The sequence below is a fragment of the Anas acuta genome, chromosome 13 (genome assembly GCF_963932015.1).
Source record: "Anas acuta chromosome 13, bAnaAcu1.1, whole genome shotgun sequence".
In the NCBI taxonomy this organism is placed as follows: domain Eukaryota; kingdom Metazoa; phylum Chordata; class Aves; order Anseriformes; family Anatidae; genus Anas; species Anas acuta.
The window spans coordinates 4,295,437-4,315,017 of NC_088991.1; the positions used below are offsets into that span (position 1 = coordinate 4,295,437).

Sequence of the window (19,581 nt, forward strand, 5' to 3'; positions counted from 1 at the left end):
GCATTAAACAGCTCAGAAATAACCAAGAGCTCACATTTTAGAGAACATTTATTATAATAAAAGCAGAAAATGGTATAGTCTGTATTTTCAAATGGACTGTGCAGTTTTGTTAATGCGGCTGGCCATGAAGATTGCTTTTTCTGCTTTTGAGAAGATGCTGTGGTGTATTTTGTAGCATTTTGGGACCAGCTAAAATTAAAGCAGTTTTCTGACAAAGTAAGCCCAAAGCAAGTGAGTAAATCAAATTGGATTAATCTAGATAATGTATTTTGTTAATCCATGGATTACTGGAAGCTCCTGTTTTAAAACCACACTAGTGTTCAGAGATCATCTTGGTAGTGGTGCCTGATAACCATTCCTCCAACCTGGCCTTTTACAAAGGAGCTTCCGAAGCGTGTGCCCTTCAGGGGCATGACTGTCTACGGTCCTACAATAAGAAGGAAAATACGCTGAGCTTTGTGTGCTGTGCATGGTGTGGTGCTCATCATCCCACGGCTGATGCTGTCTGCATGGCTGGATGGATATAAGCAATCACATGATTGCGGCATGCATTGAAACACGAGTGTAAGAATGCGTTAAACCTTCTGGCAGGTAACGGGATAGCCGTCCGTGTTTGGGGATTACGAGATGATGGCTGCCTGGAGGCTTTAGAAGTTTCCTAGCCACAACTATTGGACTTCTTCCCAATTCTGAGCTTAGTTAAAAGGTGTAAAAGTAAGTGTGACAGGACACTTTTATCGGTGGTCTCTATTCCTGACAAATCAAAGTAGGGTTTTTTAGAAGTACTGAAGAAGGTCAATTCTTCTACCTCCTAAATGCTTAGGAACATCCAGAGAAAACTGGGTGTCTGAATTTCACGGGCTTGTCTGGATATGCTGCTCTATCATATTATGCTAGATCATCTTGTATATGAACTGTGGGAAGAGAAGAATAATTTGTGGTTCTACATGGTTTATTAGCTATGGTTTCTGATAGTGCATTTTAAAAACTAACAGGTCTTTACCCAAAAATCATGTGCTGAATGTGTGCATGTGGTTTTTAAGAGGTTAGAATTTAATCTGCTGTGAGAAATTAATTCCCACAAATGATTTGGAAAAGTACTGGCACTTGGTTTCTCCATTGTACCCTGATATTTACTGCTTTCTCATGTTGAAAAGCTTCAACTATTGAATACAAACGACTACTGAATTGGTTGCACACCATCACTTTGAACTTTATTAATGGGAAAAGAATAACAGCAAAAGAAAGAACAAACTCAGGCTCTTGAGTAAGCAGTCATTTGTTTTCATTTCTTATCATGCTTATTCTCTAATGAATAGAGAATGAGTTTTATTGCACGTTATCTGTATTATTCAAAAGCTCAGATCTTGAGCATTCCTATAAAACGAATTCAAACAGTGTCACGCTGTTCTCCATGAATTGTGCTACTTTTATCATGGAGAAGAATCTGAAAAAAGTGTATACGTAGTTCCTATTTCTAGGTCAAGAGCACATACGGTTAAAATATTCTCTTGTCAGTTGGTAAGTATACACATCTTTCATCCGTTTCTCCGTAAAAGTAGGCTAATATCTACTTAAGAAAACTAATTACTACTATTGTGACAGAAATCGGTGACGAGGCTCAACAGCGGTGCTTGGTTTCTCTTGCTAGCTAAGCTCTGAATCTTTATTCCTCCAAGTACATGGGAGCAGCAGTGCCTATTAGAGCCTCTGGGGAAGTGGTCCTCTGTGCGAGGCAGTCTTCAATGTAGGCATGCTAGCTGTGCAGAATGGTTTTTAGAGATGCACACAATATTTATCCACATCTGCATTTTGTTGTTTTCCTGCAACCTGTTTTTTGACAACTTGATAGCATCAGAATTCGTCTTTTGGGGTAGTTGTTGGGAGATTCGTACTTTATCTGGCCCTTGTTTCACACTACGGTTTCCTTGCAATGTGCATGTTTTGGTACAAGTTAGGAATTCAAGGCAAATTTATTTTTAACCTGCTTCTTAAATACCTCCTGCCATCTCCCAAGGATATAGATGTATTTACCACTCTAGTGTTGTTTCTGTGTAGTTGTAAATCAATAGCCTGCCATAAAGAAGGCTGAATCCCTTGAAAGTAAGCGTTTTGTCTTATTTTAATCACACAATTGAGATATTGATGCAGAGCTAAGAATAGGTAATGCTTCCAGCTTAATCTGCTGGGTGGCTAAAAATTACGATGGCTTTTGGCATTTTTCTTGAGTGAATTTGTAGGAGTCAGAGTTAACGCTGACTTGTTTTTCCTTCTGAGACTTGGATTAAAAGGCAAGCGATGCTTTGGTCTTTTAGAATGGCAGTATTGACTGCGAGATAGCTTTTGGTACCAAAAGCTATTATTAAGTCTGCTGTTTGGCATTAATAAAAATCAGCAAATACGGGGTGCAGTTCTTGGGTAAAAAGCGAAGTTTTAAAACAAATTCTAGACCAGTTTGTAGAATTTCACTGGGATTTACAGGCTTGTATGTCTGAGAGGTCTGCGAATGCTATTTATTCTATTGCCATTGCCTTTTAGAATAAAATACGTACTAAAGAGAAGTTATGCTTCAGGTGACAAGGCTTCCCTTAAGATTTTTCCCTCACTTTGCACATTGCAATATGAAACGAGGTGAAACTTTTCATTATTTCTGGAGGGGGAAAAGAAAAAGAGCTCTGGGAGCTGGTTATCTCTGTAAGAGCTGACTGATTGCCACCCGTCTGTACTTCTGAGCCCTACGGGACTCGGTAGGGGTGCGCCCTTCTGTTTTGGGCAGGCGGGGAGATGAATTCATGTGGAAACTGCAGCCAGGGGAGAACTTGGGGCTGACACGAGGCAGCAGCGGGTTCCCTTGGGCGCTGTTTGACACCTCCAGCCTGGATCCCCTCAGCATGGCGCCCACTGCCCATCGCGCACTGCCTTTGTGCCATACTTGGAGAATAAGATGGGCGCCCCCAGCTGCTGCTGGCCCCAAATGAGGGCCGGGGGTGTCCCTGGGGGTGCTCAGCCCCCGCTGCTGCCCCCCCTGCGGCCGCGGGCAGGGCCTCAGCCCCGGGCCGCCCCCGCCGCCCCCTGCCGGCCGCCCTCGTCAGTGCACCTTGTTTGCAAATGACGTCACGCCCCTCCCCGCATGACGTCAGCCCCCCCTCCGGTGATGTCAGCCTCCCCTCCGCCAATCAGCGCGGAGAAGCCGGGAGCGTGACGTGAGCGACCCTAGCAACAGCCCCCTCCGCCGCCGCCCAATTGGAAAATCGCTGGGGGCGGCAAGGAGCCAATGGGAGGCAGCGAAAGGGGAAGGCGGCAGGAGGCAGGTCTCCCTCAGCCTCCCTCCGACAAGATGGCGGCGGGGCTGGCGATGGCGGCCCTAACGGCTTTGTCTGCTTCCAGCGCCTGAGCCCGGGCCCGGCCCGGCCCGGCCGCCCCGAGCAGCGGCGGCGGAGACATGACCGCGGAGCCCATGAGGTACGGCCGCCGCCCGCCCGCCGCCGCCGCGGCGACAAAACGGCCGCGAGGGGATCGAGGAGGACGCGGGGGGGGGGGGGGGGGAGGAGGGAGGGAACCCGCGCCTCGCTCCCGCCTCACGCGCGGCCCTCGGCGGCGGCGCCACCGCCCGGCCCGGCCCGGGGCTCGGCGGCTCCTCGGCCCGCCTGGGGCGGGGCTGCGCTCGGCACGGCCCGGCCCGGGGCTGGCGGAGGCCGGGCAGGGGGAGGGGATGGCGGCGGGGGGCCGGGGGAGGGGACGGCGGCGGCGGGGAGCGGCCCCTCAGGCGGCGGGGCGCTGCCTCAGGCGGCTCCCCCCCCCCCTCCCGGCCTCTGGGGCTGCCCCCTCACGGCGCCTCAGCCTCTCCCGGGCTCCTCACGCCGCGCACAGCCCCCAGGCCGCTGTTGGCGAGGGGCTGCGCGAAGTCCGGCGGCCGCCCGAGCCCCTGTGGGAGGGAGGCGCCATGTTACAGCGGGACGGAGTGCGCTTTGTGTGCCTCAGGGGGCTCCGCGCCTCGCTGACAGCCCCACGCGTGTGCGGGGCGGCCGGGGAGGCTCAGGGATGTACACAGGGGTGTGCACAGGTTTGTACACAGGTTTGTACACAGGGGGTGTTGCGCCGTGTGTGGCTGCCGTGTGGTAGCGGTAGGGCGAGCATCACGCAGCCCGGGTACGGAAACTCGGGTAAACTTTCCCCTCCCTGTGTATTTGTGCATCCTCGCCCGTCTCGGACCTGAGCAGCTCGCAACCACCGTTTAGTTTCAGCCAAAACTTAGGGGCCAAAACAGTAGAGCTTTGCTCTTGGGTACAACTTGGTTTTACAGCCTTACAACTTCAGAGGACATTACATACGTGGACTTAACAGAAAACGTTTACAAGGTGATCATCATCGTTGCTGGTGTTGATCACGTGCTAGGTGCGATTCATAAGCATTACAAATACACGTTACGTGGTGCACGACTCCTCAACAGCTAAGTTTGTTAGGCATGTTGTCTTCATTTTGTAAGACAGGGATTGCCCATCTCTCCGTCTCCTTATTACTCCTCTTCTTACCCTGTGTTCTTAAAGTACTTTGACAGCTTAAACCAGTTTTGTGTTGGATCAATTATTTTATGTGTAGACTGAAATACTGGTTGACGGATTTTGCTTCTTTCATCTCCAAGTCTTGAAGAATCAAGAGTAGAGCTTGATTTCTCCGTAGCAAAAAGAACTTGCCTAATTACTGACATCTTTACAGTCATAATTAGTGTTGCATGTTCTGAAAAACACTCTTCCATTTGGACCTCTCTGCTTTTTCCTTTATCATAGCTGTTGTATTTTTTCCCCATTTTCCCATATTCTGTTTTGTCTTCCTTCTTTATCAACTTCTTGTTCCTGGTCTACATCATGAATGTGTTATACTTAACTCTTTCCATGTTCTTAGATTGTCATTAGCACAAGAACTGGCATGAATGCTAAGAGGCTGCTTTATTTTATGCTTCAGTGGAATTAAGAGGATACAGAAGCTCGTACCTTTTCCACTCAATTTTTCAGATGACCTGCAGACAGAAAGGTAAATGGGATCGTTGCAGTGTTTCATTTGTAACCTCAAAGATCAAAAAGTACGTATGAGGTCAATTTGAGACTGAATCTGTCCCACACAGTAAGTGGGCCCTGACAAACTACTCAGTAGTAGTCTGACATTGTATTTTTTGGTGCTTCAGAGGTTTTTTTTTCCTTCTGTTCATGAACTCAGTTCTCAGTCCAAATGTTTTTGGTAATCCTTATCCCACGTGGAGCTCATCTTGAAGAGTGTAAAAACAGTTCTGTGTTAGAAAGTAGGGAAGATGTTGGGTGCCATAGGGTTTGTGAGCTGATGAACACATTGCAAGGGCTTTTTCTTATTTATGTCAATTCAAGTTCTAATAATACTGGAATTGGAGAGAATGAGAGGGAAAAGAAAAGCACCACGAAGGAGTCCTTGATATGGTAATGTCTTGATGGAGAAGCAAAGGTGTTCTTCCTGCCTTTTGTTCACACGCAGACACACACGGATGCACAGACATACTTCTTTGCTCCCATTTTTAGCAAGGCCTCGCACACGCGCACACACTTTGCTCCCATTTCCAGCGAGACCTGTTGGCCTGGCAGCTGCTGCATTGCTGTCAACCTGCACGGTATCCCTGCGTGTTTGTTTCAGCTTCTGTTTAAGATGTGTGCAGAAACACAGCTAGGGGATTGTTGGTGGAATTGTTTAGAGGATGCGCAGGCTGTAGAGTTTTTGAAAATCTCCCATTACTTCTGGAAGACTTTTCCTGTTTAAAAGTAAAGTAATTGTTCTCTACTAGTTCACTGATTCTGGAGCATCAAGTTACAACATAGGAAATAACCTTATTTAATTATAAGAACGTAGGAATCTTCTGCATCCAAATGAGAAGTTTGGAATGCTGAAAAACACGACGAGAATTGGAGTAACTGACTAAGAAACATAAAAATTCCTGCTTCTGTAAACGTTGATGAAGATATTTGGACCACAGTTGTATATGAAACTTGATTTTATTTTATTTTTTTTAAGAGTGGAGGAATTTTTGTCATAGTGACCTGACCTGTTCCTACCATTTCGGAGATCATACTGTATAAGCACAACAATAGAAAAAGAAGAAATTTTGGATCTTACTCTCGCTTGGACTGTCGAGGAGGAAGTGTAGTGATACCAAGTAATAAGCTGGTAAAATAAACTTCATGTCAACTTTTTTTATGCATCGGGCTTTCCAACTTGCAGCTTTTAAGTTTTTGGGTCGCTTGAATGTCTTTGTCCCAGGTGCCTGTCACACTACAGGTTGTGTGAGGCGTGCTACTGAATGCCACAGTAATCTAACAGGAAGTAAGTCTGGAGTAATCATCCTCCTTCTCCGAAGGTGCATGGAAGCTAGCAGTCTTCCACACAGCCCTGTGAAATGGGCGTTGCTCTTCAAGAATCAAAACATTAGGCTGGCTGTCATCTTCTCTCCGAGATGCCCCGAGCCAATGTGTTCACACTGCTGAAGTGAAATTGAAATCCCTCTGAAGGAGATTCCTCTTGCAGGGGCCGTGTAGTTTCTGTTTCAGCATAGCTCCATCTCCTAGGGTTTTGTGAACTTTATCTTGTGGTCTGTGTAGGGGTTGACTGAAGGTACCTTCATTCTTTGTGGAATAATTTGCTGTGGTACAGGGATACCTTGACACTGTTGTAACATGAAATTCCCGTTTTCATTACAGACGAGGATAAGATTCCACGTGCACTCGCGGCCTCTGCCGGAAGGGAGGAAGAGCTGGTGCTTTTGGCTTGCGTGTAACCCACCAAAAAGAAAATGTCAAAACATAAAATAACACCAATGTGTTGTGTTCTCCAGGAAAAAAAAAAAGCCTGTGACAAATGCTGGGATCACTAGATATGCCTTGTATGAACAGGGAAGCCTAGGGATAGTGCTGAACCCAGGAAATCATGTTTCGTATCACTGGAGTCGGTGCCCGTAGGTGGTGTGGAAGTACGAGTTGGTTCATGGATAGGTCACTGCACGTTGTTCTGGTGGTGAGTCAGGAGGGAAAAGATGAAATTGACAAAAAGTCAGTGGTGAATATCATAGAAGGTTTTATATTGACTTCCAGAGATGGTAGGTAAAGCTCTCTAATTTAGTAAAGAGAGAGTACTAAGCTGTCATAATTAGTTATAACAACTAGCCCCAGGCAGTTGTCGTGCAAGATGGATGACGGATTGATGGACGTTGTTTTTTAATTATTATTTTTAAAGAAAAGGAGTGAAACTGAAAATCAAGACCTTGATTTCCCAGGTTGTTGCCAAGTGTCAACTTCAGTGCAGTTTAGGCAGTTTATTTGTCTGAAAGCTGTACAATTGTAGGAATTCGTCTCAACACATCCAGCAGTAGAAGTCTTGTTGGGTGGAAGTGAAACAAAAACTTTGGCAATAAATTCGGCATTGTTAGTGGGGCAAACTGAGATGACTGTTACCTTGGAAAATAAAAAGCTTGCATTTCAGGAAGATGATAACCCTTAAAACCTGATAACAAACCCGATGGGGAGTATCTGGAAGACTTTAAGGAACACGCTTTATCTCTTATAGTTTGTAATGAATAAGGTCTCGTTGAGAGTCTTTGACAAATTCCAGAAAATGGAAGACAACTGAAACAAAGGAGAAGGCAATTCTAGAATTGGAGGGAAGTGATGTCATGGGATGGAGCCCTTCTTCTCCTTTAAATGAAACGTACTAACACTTTTTTAGCAGTACTTTGTCTTGTAGGTTAAGTATTATACTAGCTTCAGCTTTCTTTCCTGAATTAATGTATGAAGGTACTCAGTTTGCCATGATTTTTGTCTCATAAAGATGAAAACACAGTATTTAGGTTTTCAAAGGGTGGACTTCAGTCAGTGGTTTTAAGTTGGCAGACTGTTTTGCCATGGAAGTTACAGACTTCCATATAGCAGTCAAGCCCACTAACAAAGGAGGTGTGTGTGTGTGTATTTAAAAAAAACAAACTTCACTTTTCACCGAAGCGTGGTAACTCAGCCGAATCACGTTAGGGTTGTTTGGGTACCGTCTAAAGAAAAAGAAATTGTGTAATTTTCCTTGAATGTGATAAAGGGTCTCTTAGTGACTTCGAACCATTCCCCTTGTGTGTCTGGAGAGAACTAATTCTGTTTACTTGTCTGAGCCTGTTGTGCTGTGCTGACACTCCAGAGTTATTTCATCCACATCATCAAGTGTCTTGAACTCTGCTAGGTATCACTTGATTAAGCCCCTGTGGATCAGAGTCAGTTCTAACCCAAATAAGAGGGAACCTGCGTTAATGAAGCCTTCAGAACAGAAGCTGTGCGTTCAGTGACGTGCTGGTGGCCGCCTCTCCTCTCAGTCAGAGCTGCAGTGTTCAGCTATCTCCGGGCTGTGTTCGATCCAGTAAGTGCAGCGCGGCACGGTTCTGTCTGACCGCAGGGGAACTCGTTTGCTGTGAGAAAGGCCAAACGCTGGAATTGGTTATCGAGAGGTTGTGCAGTTTCCACCTGGAGGTGTCCAGAGCCCAGCTGGACGTGGGCAGCCTGCTGGCGGGGCGTGGGGCTAGCAGATCTCCAGAGCTCTCTCCCAGCCTAGAGGTTGCTGTGCTCCTTTGTCTCCCTTACCTGAGCAGCTCTAGCCTAGCACGGCAGCTCAAGTTCATGTACTGCTGCCACTGAAGTTCATAAATCTCAGTTGCCTGCGCTTGCAGAGACGTTTGTACAATGAGCGGTGATTAGGGAAATGAATTCAGCAGAAGGAACAGCTACTTCTAATCTGGATTGGTTTCAGCACGTGGATCACCCCGATTGTTGTGCTGCAGTGGAGGGGGAAGGAGAGAAGTGAGCGTGGCACCAGGCATTTGTGGGCAGGCGCTGAGGGTTTGTGTCCTTGGGCGGTGGGGCCGGGTCATGTCGGCCCGAACACACGGCGAGAACCCTGGCTGTGAAGCTGCACTCGTTTTGGTGTGGCTGGTGTATCGAAATGAGTATTTTGCAAAATAGTCATCTGATTTAAGCTATGCTGTATCATTTTGCTTTGCTCTTGGAAAACCATTGCTGAGTTTAAAAACAACACCACAAAACCCAATAAAAGCTAATAGTGCTTTATGGCCCTGCCCTTGTAAAACACATGCTTGTGTTCAAGTGACACAATAGGCTGTTTTATTTTCTTGTCATGTATTTTCTCTGAGAGAAGTAGGCTTTTTTTTTTATGGCACTTCAGGTGTGTTCACTCCTTTTCTGATTAGGGAACAGCTTCTTTTGTAGATATTTATCATCTTTCTCCTTCTCCAGCAGTTTTGAGCCATTTCATTCCTGTGTGTTCAGCCACAATGGTGATGTGCTTTTGTTTGAAACTGCTGTACAGCCTCTGCCCTTGTAACTGAAATCACGGTGTTGGGGCAAGTCTAACACCTCTCCTTTCCTTCAGGAAAATCTTTTATGAAGGTCTGCAGGTGACAGAATGGTGGCCTGATTACATTCAGACTTAGGCAGTAGGACAGCAAATGACACTTTTTAGGGGGGAAAAGGGATACCTCCTAACAGTTTAGGATCTGGATGTTTAATTAAATGCATCAATTTCAGCTTTCTTTATGGTAAAGCAGATATTTTTAAAGGTGACCCTGTTAGTAATGCCTTAGAATTAGGAAAGGTTAGGAAAAATGGGTTCTGGTCTCCTTGAGAGCCTTAGATGCATCTCTACTAGCATTTGACATCAGAGGTGCTTTCAGTTGCGTTGGGACAGCAGCACCAAACCTTACTGTGTCCTAACACGCAGTCTGTTTTGCCTTTTCTCTTGCTGTTGTCTTAATTAAAACATGCAGACTTCTGCTGTGGGTTGTGTAGTTGTCCTTCACAGACCGTACTGTTTGAAGGAGAGGATGCTAGTCTGCAGTTCAGGGGTTTGAAAGAACATCTGGTTTTAATTTTCTGTATTTTTTAAGGATTGTTTAGTTTTGTCCGCTTAATAGTTGTTGCTCTGCAGCATTTCCTTTCAGCTTCCAAAGTGAAAAGTAATTGGGATTTCACTTGAAGCAACTGTAAAGATGGATTAAAAAACTTGTGCCCTTGAACTACTTTTAGGGTGTAAACAAAGATTTCAGATGAGTGCTGAGTTTAAGGCAGTTGAGAACTCTCAAAGGAAAAAATCTGCAAGACGTATTTGTAAACAAACTGAGATAGATACTAAGCTGGGAAGGCTCCTGGACTGCTGACTGCCAGAGCCATTTGAAATTCAGATGAGCAGCACTTAGGCTAAAAGTTGGTGGGATGCTGTGGAAGAATGAGGAATTCATTTGTTGAAAGGAAAATATTTTTAAAATGTTCTTCTGGATCTTGACAGTAGATGGGGCATTTCCCACCTCTCCTTTCAGGGTGCCTGAGGAGAGCAGACAGAAAATGAATGCACTAACAAGTTGTGTGATGGGGTAAGCGCAGGGGGACGGCTGGTGACAGCCACGTGGAATCGGGTGTGTGTCTTGGTTAGCTTGACGAGGATACCACACTTCCACCTCTTCCCCATGCCCCCACCTCCTTTTTCTTCTCTGCTCTTCTGCTCATTTGGAGCATCATTCAGCCTCCTGCATGGTTTGCCTGATGCAGACTTTGTTCTCCCACTGAGGGCCAGGCCTGTGCTGGTTAAGCATACAGCACCCGCTCGGAGCTTAGGTAAGAAAGTGTGCTCTTGCACGGTAACTTCTCAAGGTCACAAATCCGGTTCATGGCCAAACCAATAATAGTAGGACACCTCTCCTTTCGTTCCTGTTCTAATTAGGCTGAGCAGTGTTGAAATAGCTCTGGAGTGGTGGTGAAGCTGTTTCTTTATGTGTGAGCCTGGAAGCTCGAGGAAATAGCGTAGGCACAGTTGATTCACGGTAGAGGGAGACTGCTCCCCTTAGTGCTCCTGAGGTGCTTTGAAGTTTTTAGGCTCCTGTGTATTTTTTTAGTACCCATTTTAACTGTTGGGATGAATCTATTGTGTCAATTTATGATAATACATTACAAGGAATAAGGATTTTGTGCGAAAGCATTGCCCTAAATCACAATTTCTTTGTGTTGAAGTATATTAAGTGTAAGGCCTTTACTTAAATTTGACCTATTACTGCTAATACAGGCTTATGGTACAAAATGCTGAATAATCTAGAGGAAAAGCAAGCTGAGGAGGCTTCTTAGTATTAGTTCGTAGATTTTTTGGTGTGTCAGCACGAATGTTTTTGCTCGGAAAACAATACTTGTAGGCTAGTTAGGATAAGAGACAATAGCTGGCTGCTGATCATGTTCCAAGTTGTTGGTCATGAAGATGCATGCACAGTGTTCCGAGTGTTTTATGTTGAGAAAAATAGTATAACTTGGCTATAGTTCTCATTTTCTAAGATGTTATTACCAAAACAAGTTATTTATAAACTAAAAGAGCACATGCTTTATAAACTGTATTCCACATATTTTGTTTTTATTAGTGATAAGGACTAACTTTGTTTTGCCTTTCTTTATATGCATTAATTCTTCACCTAGAAAGAAAATAAAATTTCTTTACGTGCTTCTACTGTCAAATAATCCTGAGCAACTCTTCCATTTTTTAAAACTTCCTGTGGACAAATCACCATTTAAGCTCCTTTCTGAAGAGCATGCAGTCTCTGAAAGCTGAAGCGTGCATACCACTGTCATCTTCTGCAGTGTTTTCCAGGTGTGCCCTCCATCTGTGACAAGAAGGGAAGCACAGGTCCCGGGGCTGGCAGTTGCGTAGCAGTGTCAATCTGGTAGTAAGAGCCGAAGACTTTTAGACAGATGGAGAGACCAATTTTAAGATGCACTTAAGAATAACCCAGGCTTTGGTACTGTCTTTCAGAGTTGCATGAGCGATTGATGGCATATAGTCCAAAATTACAGTCTCAAAAGAAAACTGTCCTCAGTCACAAAAATCTTCTCATGACAAAATGCAATTTTGTTTTGAGTCCTTCAGAAAATCATTTTAAACGATTCTTTTTTTTAAGATGGATGCCTAATGCTGTTGTACAGACAGTTACTTTTCACTGTTTTAAGTAGTTACTTGAATTAATATGATGATGCCCTCTACATGTTGCTCAAGGGATCTCTCACCTGCATGCTTATTTTTTATGAAATAGGTGATTTTCCTTAGCAGTAGGAGTTAATTTGAGAGTCAGGAGTTAATAAATTTATTGATGGGTTCAGAAAAACAGTAGAGATGCTAAAGGTGAGAGGATTGAGTTTCTGATAAATATTCAAAAGATCCCACAAACTGTAGAACGGCGACAGAAAATCTTATTTCCTCGTACTATCAGAAGACTGTTTTGGAAATAATGAGGAGATTAGAAAACAGTGAAGAGAAGCCTCTGTCCTTTAACTGGGTTAACTTATGAAGCAGATAGTGCAGCTCAGCAGTTTGGGAAGCCGTATCTAATAGCAGATAAGGGATGATGACTCAGACATATCGGCTGGCAGATTTCGGAGAATTGATAGCGGTTGGGAGGGAAGCAGAGCCAAGCAGCCGAGAGTGGTGACTTCTGATAGCGGTGGTCTGGGGGCTGGCTGCCCTTGGCCCTGCTCTGGTACTTGCTGTTAGAAAAACAGACTTGCCTTGGGAGGTTGTAGAAGCTGTGGGTGGAAAAAAAGTCTGAAATAAGCACCATGAAATGTGAGGGAATAAAATGCTCATCATGAGGGAACATAGGGGAAAAGTGGGGCCTTTTTACTACAAATAATTTACTACAAATACTACTTTTACTCTCTACTGAGTAGAGATACGCGGCTACTGGTTCCTGGTATCTGAAACTGCCTCGTGAGCATTCCCAGGGTAGTACACTGTATAAATTAATTACGAATACTGGTACACAAAGATAATGGCATGATCTGATCGTACCTGGTTGGTTTTCAGCAGAACTAATATAGGATACAGTGTGTGTGTGTGTGTGTGTGTGTGTAAACGTGTGAGGTTGATTTATTATAAGGTTTGTGTAAGCATGTAGATTCGTCACACTTAGTGTACCTGTTATTTACATTGTAGATTTAAAAAAAAAAAAGCTGTTATTTGTAGAGTTTTATATCCCCGGAGGTTATTACTTTTTAAATAAAGAAGTCAACATTTTTTTTTTTTTTTTACCTGTTCAGCTTCATACTGCCTTAGATTCTCCTTACAAAGTAGAATCTTAAATTAGTTTTTCCACTATGTTCATGTCACAGTAGCATTGCAACTCAGATTTCCTTGAAATTTTTAAGTCACTTTTGTCTAGCTTAAAACAGTTTAAAATATATTTATTTTTTCTGTTAACACGTCCTTAGTACTTTGTCAAAAAGGCTGCACCTATGTGTTTGTGTGTTGTTGTTTTTTTTTAAACACAATGTTTAATAAAACTACGTCTTTTTTAATTTTTTTTGATATTCCCCTTGCGGAACCAAATGTTTGGGCGATAATTGTGTTTCTCCTGTAGGTATGTATTAATCGGGACTTCCCTTTTCTTCTTTCAGGCTTGCTGATGGGCATAAGATCTGTAGCTAACTTCAAATTCTACTTGTGTTTTGACAGTGAAAGCAAGTTGAATACATTGGTGCAGAAACTCCATGACTTCTTGGCTCACTCATCGGAAGAATCTGAGGACGCAAATTCTCCTCCAGCGTTATCTAAAAACAAAACCATAGGTAAAAAGACACTTTTGTTTTCAGTTTGAACATACACATGATTCTGAAGTCAAAGAGCTTTGTGTTGTGATTTCATTATATCACACTTTGCTGGGGCAATTATGCCAAGTCCTAATGTGATTTAATCAAGTGGCGACATCTTGATAAATACATCTAGCCTTTGATGCAATATTTCTTTCAGTTATGAATGTTTTCTCACTGTGAATAGAGCTGATACTGGTGGTGTATTCTACCTTCTGTGAAACCTGAGAAAGCAAACATGCATGTGTTTGCTGTGGTAGGGATTCCATGGTCAGTTTTCCTCAAGGGTTAAGGGCAGTATTTTATTTCTTCTGCTGAAGTAAAGCTTTTGTCATCCATCTAGTTGAGGAAGAAGTTCTTAAGGTTATGCTTCTGTAATTACTTAAAAACTACTTCTACATTTAATCTGGAAGCATTAGAAAACAAACAAAAAAAACTAACAGAGTGCTATAGTATGTCAGATTTGGTGTTAGAAATTTTTACTTCCTAGTTGGAAATCAGTAACAAATTGTAAACATTTTATTTTGGTTACAGTCATTAAAAAAAAAAAGTGAAAGTATTTCATAACAGTACCAAGTACAGTTTGTTTCCAAATTTAACTGGGACTGGGTACAGGTATACAACTTTTCAGACTCTGCTGTTCCATGAGCTAAAAATTGTGCTGAAATGATAGGGTACAGGAGAATGCGAGTGTGTTGGCCGTGCTGTGGAGTTTATTTTCAAACTGTTGTCACAAGTAATAAACCCGGGTGTGCGGCTTTTCATTCAGTGTTTCATCTTGAGAGTCTACTGCCATGTGGTGCTATCTGCCTTGTGTCAACGTCCGATTAAATGTTAACACTGGAGAAAGTATCCCATGAATAACTTCTTAAACAGAATAATAAATTAAACTGGTGGAGATGTACATATTTCCAAGTGAGATTTAGCTGTGGAGCATACTGTTTTGAAAGAAATCTTCTGCCTTTATCCGACGTGGTTATGAAGTAAAATTTGGATACTTGCCTCAAAATACAAATTTACTTTGAGACAGAGGTACGCTGACTAATTAAAAGCAGACATGCCTCAGTGTTGTTTTTGAGATTTTATTCTTTAAAAAAGAGAACATATTAAAGTTGAAAAGTCAAGAATTAAATATTAGGAAATGCCAGAATTAACTGTGCAAAGTTACTTCCCCTCCCAGCTTTCTGTGCATAATTTTAATGTCTCTAGGAACTACACTATATATATATATATATATATATATATATATATATAAATATATATATATATATAAAAAATATGTTTTACCACAGAATGCCTATTCAGTGTAAATACTGGACAAGATTGGGGCCAAATCAGTTGTTTATAGTCAGGGATCTCATAGTGTTCCAGAATTTGGAGGATATATGACTTATTAACTGGGATGTTGTAAGGAGAGAAGTGATGATGAAGATGAAGATGGTTAGCTGTGGCTCGAGGAAGCTGGAGCATGTCCTTGCCACGCACACGGGTCAATTGAACACAGCTCAATTGAAATATGAAACGGTTGCTCGTTGAGCACGTGATCTTGTGCACTGCTGTGGAGTTAACTGTACTGTGATGCTTAGGTTGTAGGAGTGATAAGTGAAATTACACTGATAAGACCCTGATTCTGGCTTTTCTTAATTTTTGAGCACTTGATTTTACAGCCTTAATAATGTTTCTTTATCCTCTCTGCATTCGAATCGGATGTCTCCCTCTACATTGCGTGGGTGCCAGCAGGAGGATCACTGAGAGCGTAGGAGAGACTGAGTTCCTGCTCTTGTTTCAAGTGACCGGCCCTGGAGCAGCAGTCACAGGGGAAATCCTGTGCTCCCCTAGCCCTGGAGTGGATGGAGCATGTGCAGTTTGGTCAGCGCTAGGAGCTGGGAGGGGATGCAGCATGCTCGGTCATAATGCGGGGATGGCGCATGTAGAAGCTGAGATGAGGGAGCATGTTCAGTTGCTTTCGGGAACAGCGCATGGGCAGCCAGAAGGTAGAATCCGCAGGCTTTATCTACCAGAATTGAAGAAACCTGTACTAAGCATATACAAACTGTGTTATCTTCAATAGATTTAGTACTTGGGCAAAACTGGTCAAAAGTAGAAGTGAGGCAGGGTCCCATCTCCAAAGGAAATGGAACCCTTCTGCCAGATTTCAGGTTCTTCCCTCAAAATGGGGGAAAGCCACTACTATTCCATACAGGAGATTTTATGTATTGAAAGGGGGTGGGGGCAGAAGCTTTTTTTGTCTGTTTTGATTCCCCTCTCCAGCTTTGCATGCAGAAATGGCCGGATAATTTAGGATAAATTGTTTGGGTACATTTTAGCCAAAGTCAAATACTCAGCATGAAATTTTCCATTTATTTATTTAATATAAAATACTATAGTTTTATTTTTCCCCCAAGAGTAAAGGATCAGGAAATAGTAAGTTGCAATACCAGCAGTCTCATTCTATTATCACAAAAGGTAACGATACTCATCCTGTAATTACACTATCACTATACTTGCATGTTTTTTAGTAGTGCATCTATTAAAATAGTGCTATTGCTATGTTTTTGAGCAACTGTGTACGAGTATCGTTAAACCACTGAACTAGAAACTCCCCTCCATCACTAGGACAGGTGGATGGAACAGGTAGTCATAAGTTACCTGTCTTTAGGCTTTATATTCCAAAGGTACTAAGATCAAGAAATGAGAATTCTCTATCATACAGATTTTTTTGTGCAGTTCCATGATCCTAGACTTAAGATGGTGTTTTTAATGTCAAAACATGTAAGAAAAATACTTAACTTCTTAGAGTTAAAAAAAAAAAAATACACTGACTCTATTATCCTTGCGTATACAGCTGCACTCTCATTTCTTCAGCAATGGGAAGGCTCTCTTTCAGCACAGCAGCAACTTAAAAAACTGAAAGTAATTCCTGTATGGTTTCTGTGAGATTTATGCCATGCAGTCAGCTGTGTTTTGCTGTTGTGCAAAGTTCTGTGAAAGTTACACAGTCATCTGTACTTACACCGATGAAATATAAACAATGCTATGAGATGCAATGTGAAGAACTGCTAATATTTCTTGCGTTTCAGTGGATTTCTTTCCTTTATCTCTGTAGGTAAAAGTAGAGAACCTGAGAGTAGTCCAACATCAATGGAGAACAACAGAGAAGAGGTAGGAATAAAAATGCTTTTGAATTTTAGTTGTATGACTAGTACAGAATGAATGGTGTGGGTGTGTAGGGAACAGAGTTCACTTGGTTGCTGTTTACAATAAACGCTTAAAGAACGTTGTCAGAATCATATGCAGAAAACATTCTGTCTGCTGAATAGAAACTTTAGTTGTAAAATATTATAGAACGGATTTAAAAGTAAATTTAAAATTCTGAATGATGATGTGATTTAGGCATATGCAAGCCATCTTGCTTCTCCCTCATCCCCTTCTTTAAATTATTGAAATACACAGGTTTACTTGGATGATTTCTCTGTTTCTTTCTGATGTACAATAATTCCTGGGTAAAATGTCTCTAATGCACTTCAGAGAGTTAACTTATGCTTACCTAAAGCGTGCAACTGCGTTTTTGCTAGGAAACACAGCGTTGTTAATTTATTCAGACTGAGTGTATTGCAAAGTGACTTCTTTTTAAAGAAATTCAGTTATTATTTTTCTCCTTAATTCTGTTCTTTGATTTGCTTGTAAAGTCTCCTATTTAATTTTTGCTTAAAGAATTGTTCTCCCTTGTTTACACTCATACCATATTACTGAGATAACAATAGATGCTCACAGAGCTGTGTAAGCTACTGCAGCACTGAGGTGCTGTGAGGAATCCCAGTGACTTGTATAAAAAGTGAAAGTGTGCAGCAGTACGGAGACAGAGGTGTGTGTGCTCAGTGTTGTTTTACACTGTGAGGTGAGTTAGACCATTCTTCTGTGCACTAATCGCGGAAGAGTTACCGTTGCGGTGAAGATGCACAGACTCAGAGGCCCCAGACCTGTTTGTGATTCCGAATGGTCATTGATCTGACCTGTTCTTTTCCCTGCTCCAGAAAGCTGAGAACTTACAGCACATTGGTGGGAGCTGACAATTGCAAGGGCAAAATTTCATCAGTTTCATGGAGAGAGTGCTTGAGATGTGCAGTTTCTTTCTGTGAATGTCTCAATTTAATTTACAGCAGCACTCTCTCTTAATTTCTCTCAAGATAGATGGTTAGTGAGGTTTGTGAGCATTAGATTAGTGACTTAGGGTTTGGTGACATCTATTTTAAAACATGTTTGTAAAGGAATTACGACTCCTTGGAGTCTTAAGTCTGCTTAAACTAAATCTGTGGGTTTTGGTTAACTGAACTGGCTTGACTATTGAAATTGTGTCACTTTTTATTATTGCTTCTGTTGATTCATTTTATTTTGTAAGAGCCGGAGACTTCTGAGATATTTCGGTGGTGTTTGAGTTAATGTAGGAAGCTCGTTTTGTTGACAGGTGTCATGGTCACAATGCAGTGACTTTTTTTTCTTGTTTTTAGGGCAGCAGCTCTTCAGAAAGAATGAAGTCCTCAGGATCATCACGTTCAAAAAGGTTGGTTCGGAAAAGAAAAGGAAATAAATTACTTTTAGTCATATGGAAGTATTGCCAAGTCTTTGTACTATATCAGATGCTTTTGGTGTATACCAGTATAGGTCCACTAAGTTAACAGAGTTCTGGTAAAACAAATGCCTTATAGCATATTTACAATTCCAATAGTCTTTCAAGGTCAAGAAGCTAAGATCATAAAGCTATTTTTTTATTTATTTATAATGAGACGACAAGATTATCCTGCAGCTTCGGGCTCTCTGGGACAAAGGTGCTTATACAATTACTTTACTCTTGCTCTTTCAACACATGGGATTCTCCCAAAAACATAAGCTAGGCCATACAGAAAAAAAGCTTCATGTACCTTATTAAGAGACTGTAGAATCAAAATGTGCTAATAAGTTGTCCTGTGCAGCAGCTGCCATTTGCTGCATTTCTGCATAATCCGTTTTTGCTCTTTGTTGTAAAAAAAAGTATGGAGTTAACTGTTTGCAGTTTGAGGAAGACAAATTATATGTGACCTAAATAACAGCAGGCTTATTCTAATAGAACTCCTCATTTTTACTCTCAGCTGATGCTCATTCAGGTTATGTCCTTCATGATTTTTTTTATTATTCTACTATGCTGTGTAGATAGGTGAGCTCTTCTAAGTGCACAATTTGAGCATCTTCCTTCTTACTGCTCTTAAGCAGTATATATCTCTTTTCAGTCTCGTATTTATCAAAGTTTGTTTATTGTATCATATCTGCTGGAATTAAATAACACTCTTCATTCTTCCTTTTTGTATTTGGCTTGATTCTGTATTTGCAAATGTGGTTTCATATTTGATTTTAATTTCTCCCTCATCTTCTGAATGCAGTCTCCTGACAAACTTTTTTGTTTATATAATTTTGGCAGTTTTGTTTTTGCTTTCTGTCTATCGTTAAATGTAGTGTCCCTCATGCACTTACCACGCTGTGCCTGATACTGAAAAAAACAGCATCCTGCACTGACCTAAGTAGTCTTTGTTACCTTCAGTAATACCTAGGTATTACTGACAATTGTTGAAATTACGCTATTTTTTTTCCCTGCCCTGACATAGTGTATTTCTTCATGTTAAGGTGTTAGTTCTGAGTTACTTTTGTGTGAAATTCTGGAGAGTGATCTCTATATTCAACAGTCAGCTTTTTAATTTCTTTCTGCATTTCCTTTATTTAATTGCTAGTGTCTCTTCTGCCAAGCTGCTTTTTGTCATTTGCTAATATCTGTGTGTTCTCTTCGGGCTGCCTCTTAAACTTGGAACCATGTATAACATTTCTGAGTAGACATCCACTTGGGTTTCATTCTGGCTTTTTTTTTTATTTATAA

The 19,581-nt window shown here is 42.1% G+C and overlaps 1 protein-coding gene across 6 annotated transcripts in view; it reads left to right on the forward strand.

The window, feature by feature from the left end:
- The first annotated feature begins 3,267 nt into the window (after positions 1–3,267).
- The window catches only part of ATRX (ATRX chromatin remodeler), an 84,999-nt gene continuing 68,685 nt past the window's right edge, over positions 3,268–19,581 (forward strand). For 2 of the 6 annotated variants that reach the window (XM_068696946.1, XM_068696953.1), the window contains exons 1-4: positions 3,268–3,462; positions 13,546–13,658; positions 16,786–16,841; positions 18,188–18,240. In XM_068696946.1, coding sequence (XP_068553047.1) covers positions 3,443–3,462; positions 13,546–13,658; positions 16,786–16,841; positions 18,188–18,240 — 242 coding nt within the window. In that variant the 5' untranslated portion in view covers positions 3,268–3,442. Of the gene's footprint in view, positions 3,463–8,235; positions 8,410–13,545; positions 13,659–15,416; positions 15,549–16,785; positions 16,842–18,187; positions 18,241–19,581 lie in introns of all 6 variants that reach the window. The other 4 variants (XM_068696944.1, XM_068696949.1, XM_068696947.1 and 1 more) reach the window with 3 other exon arrangements.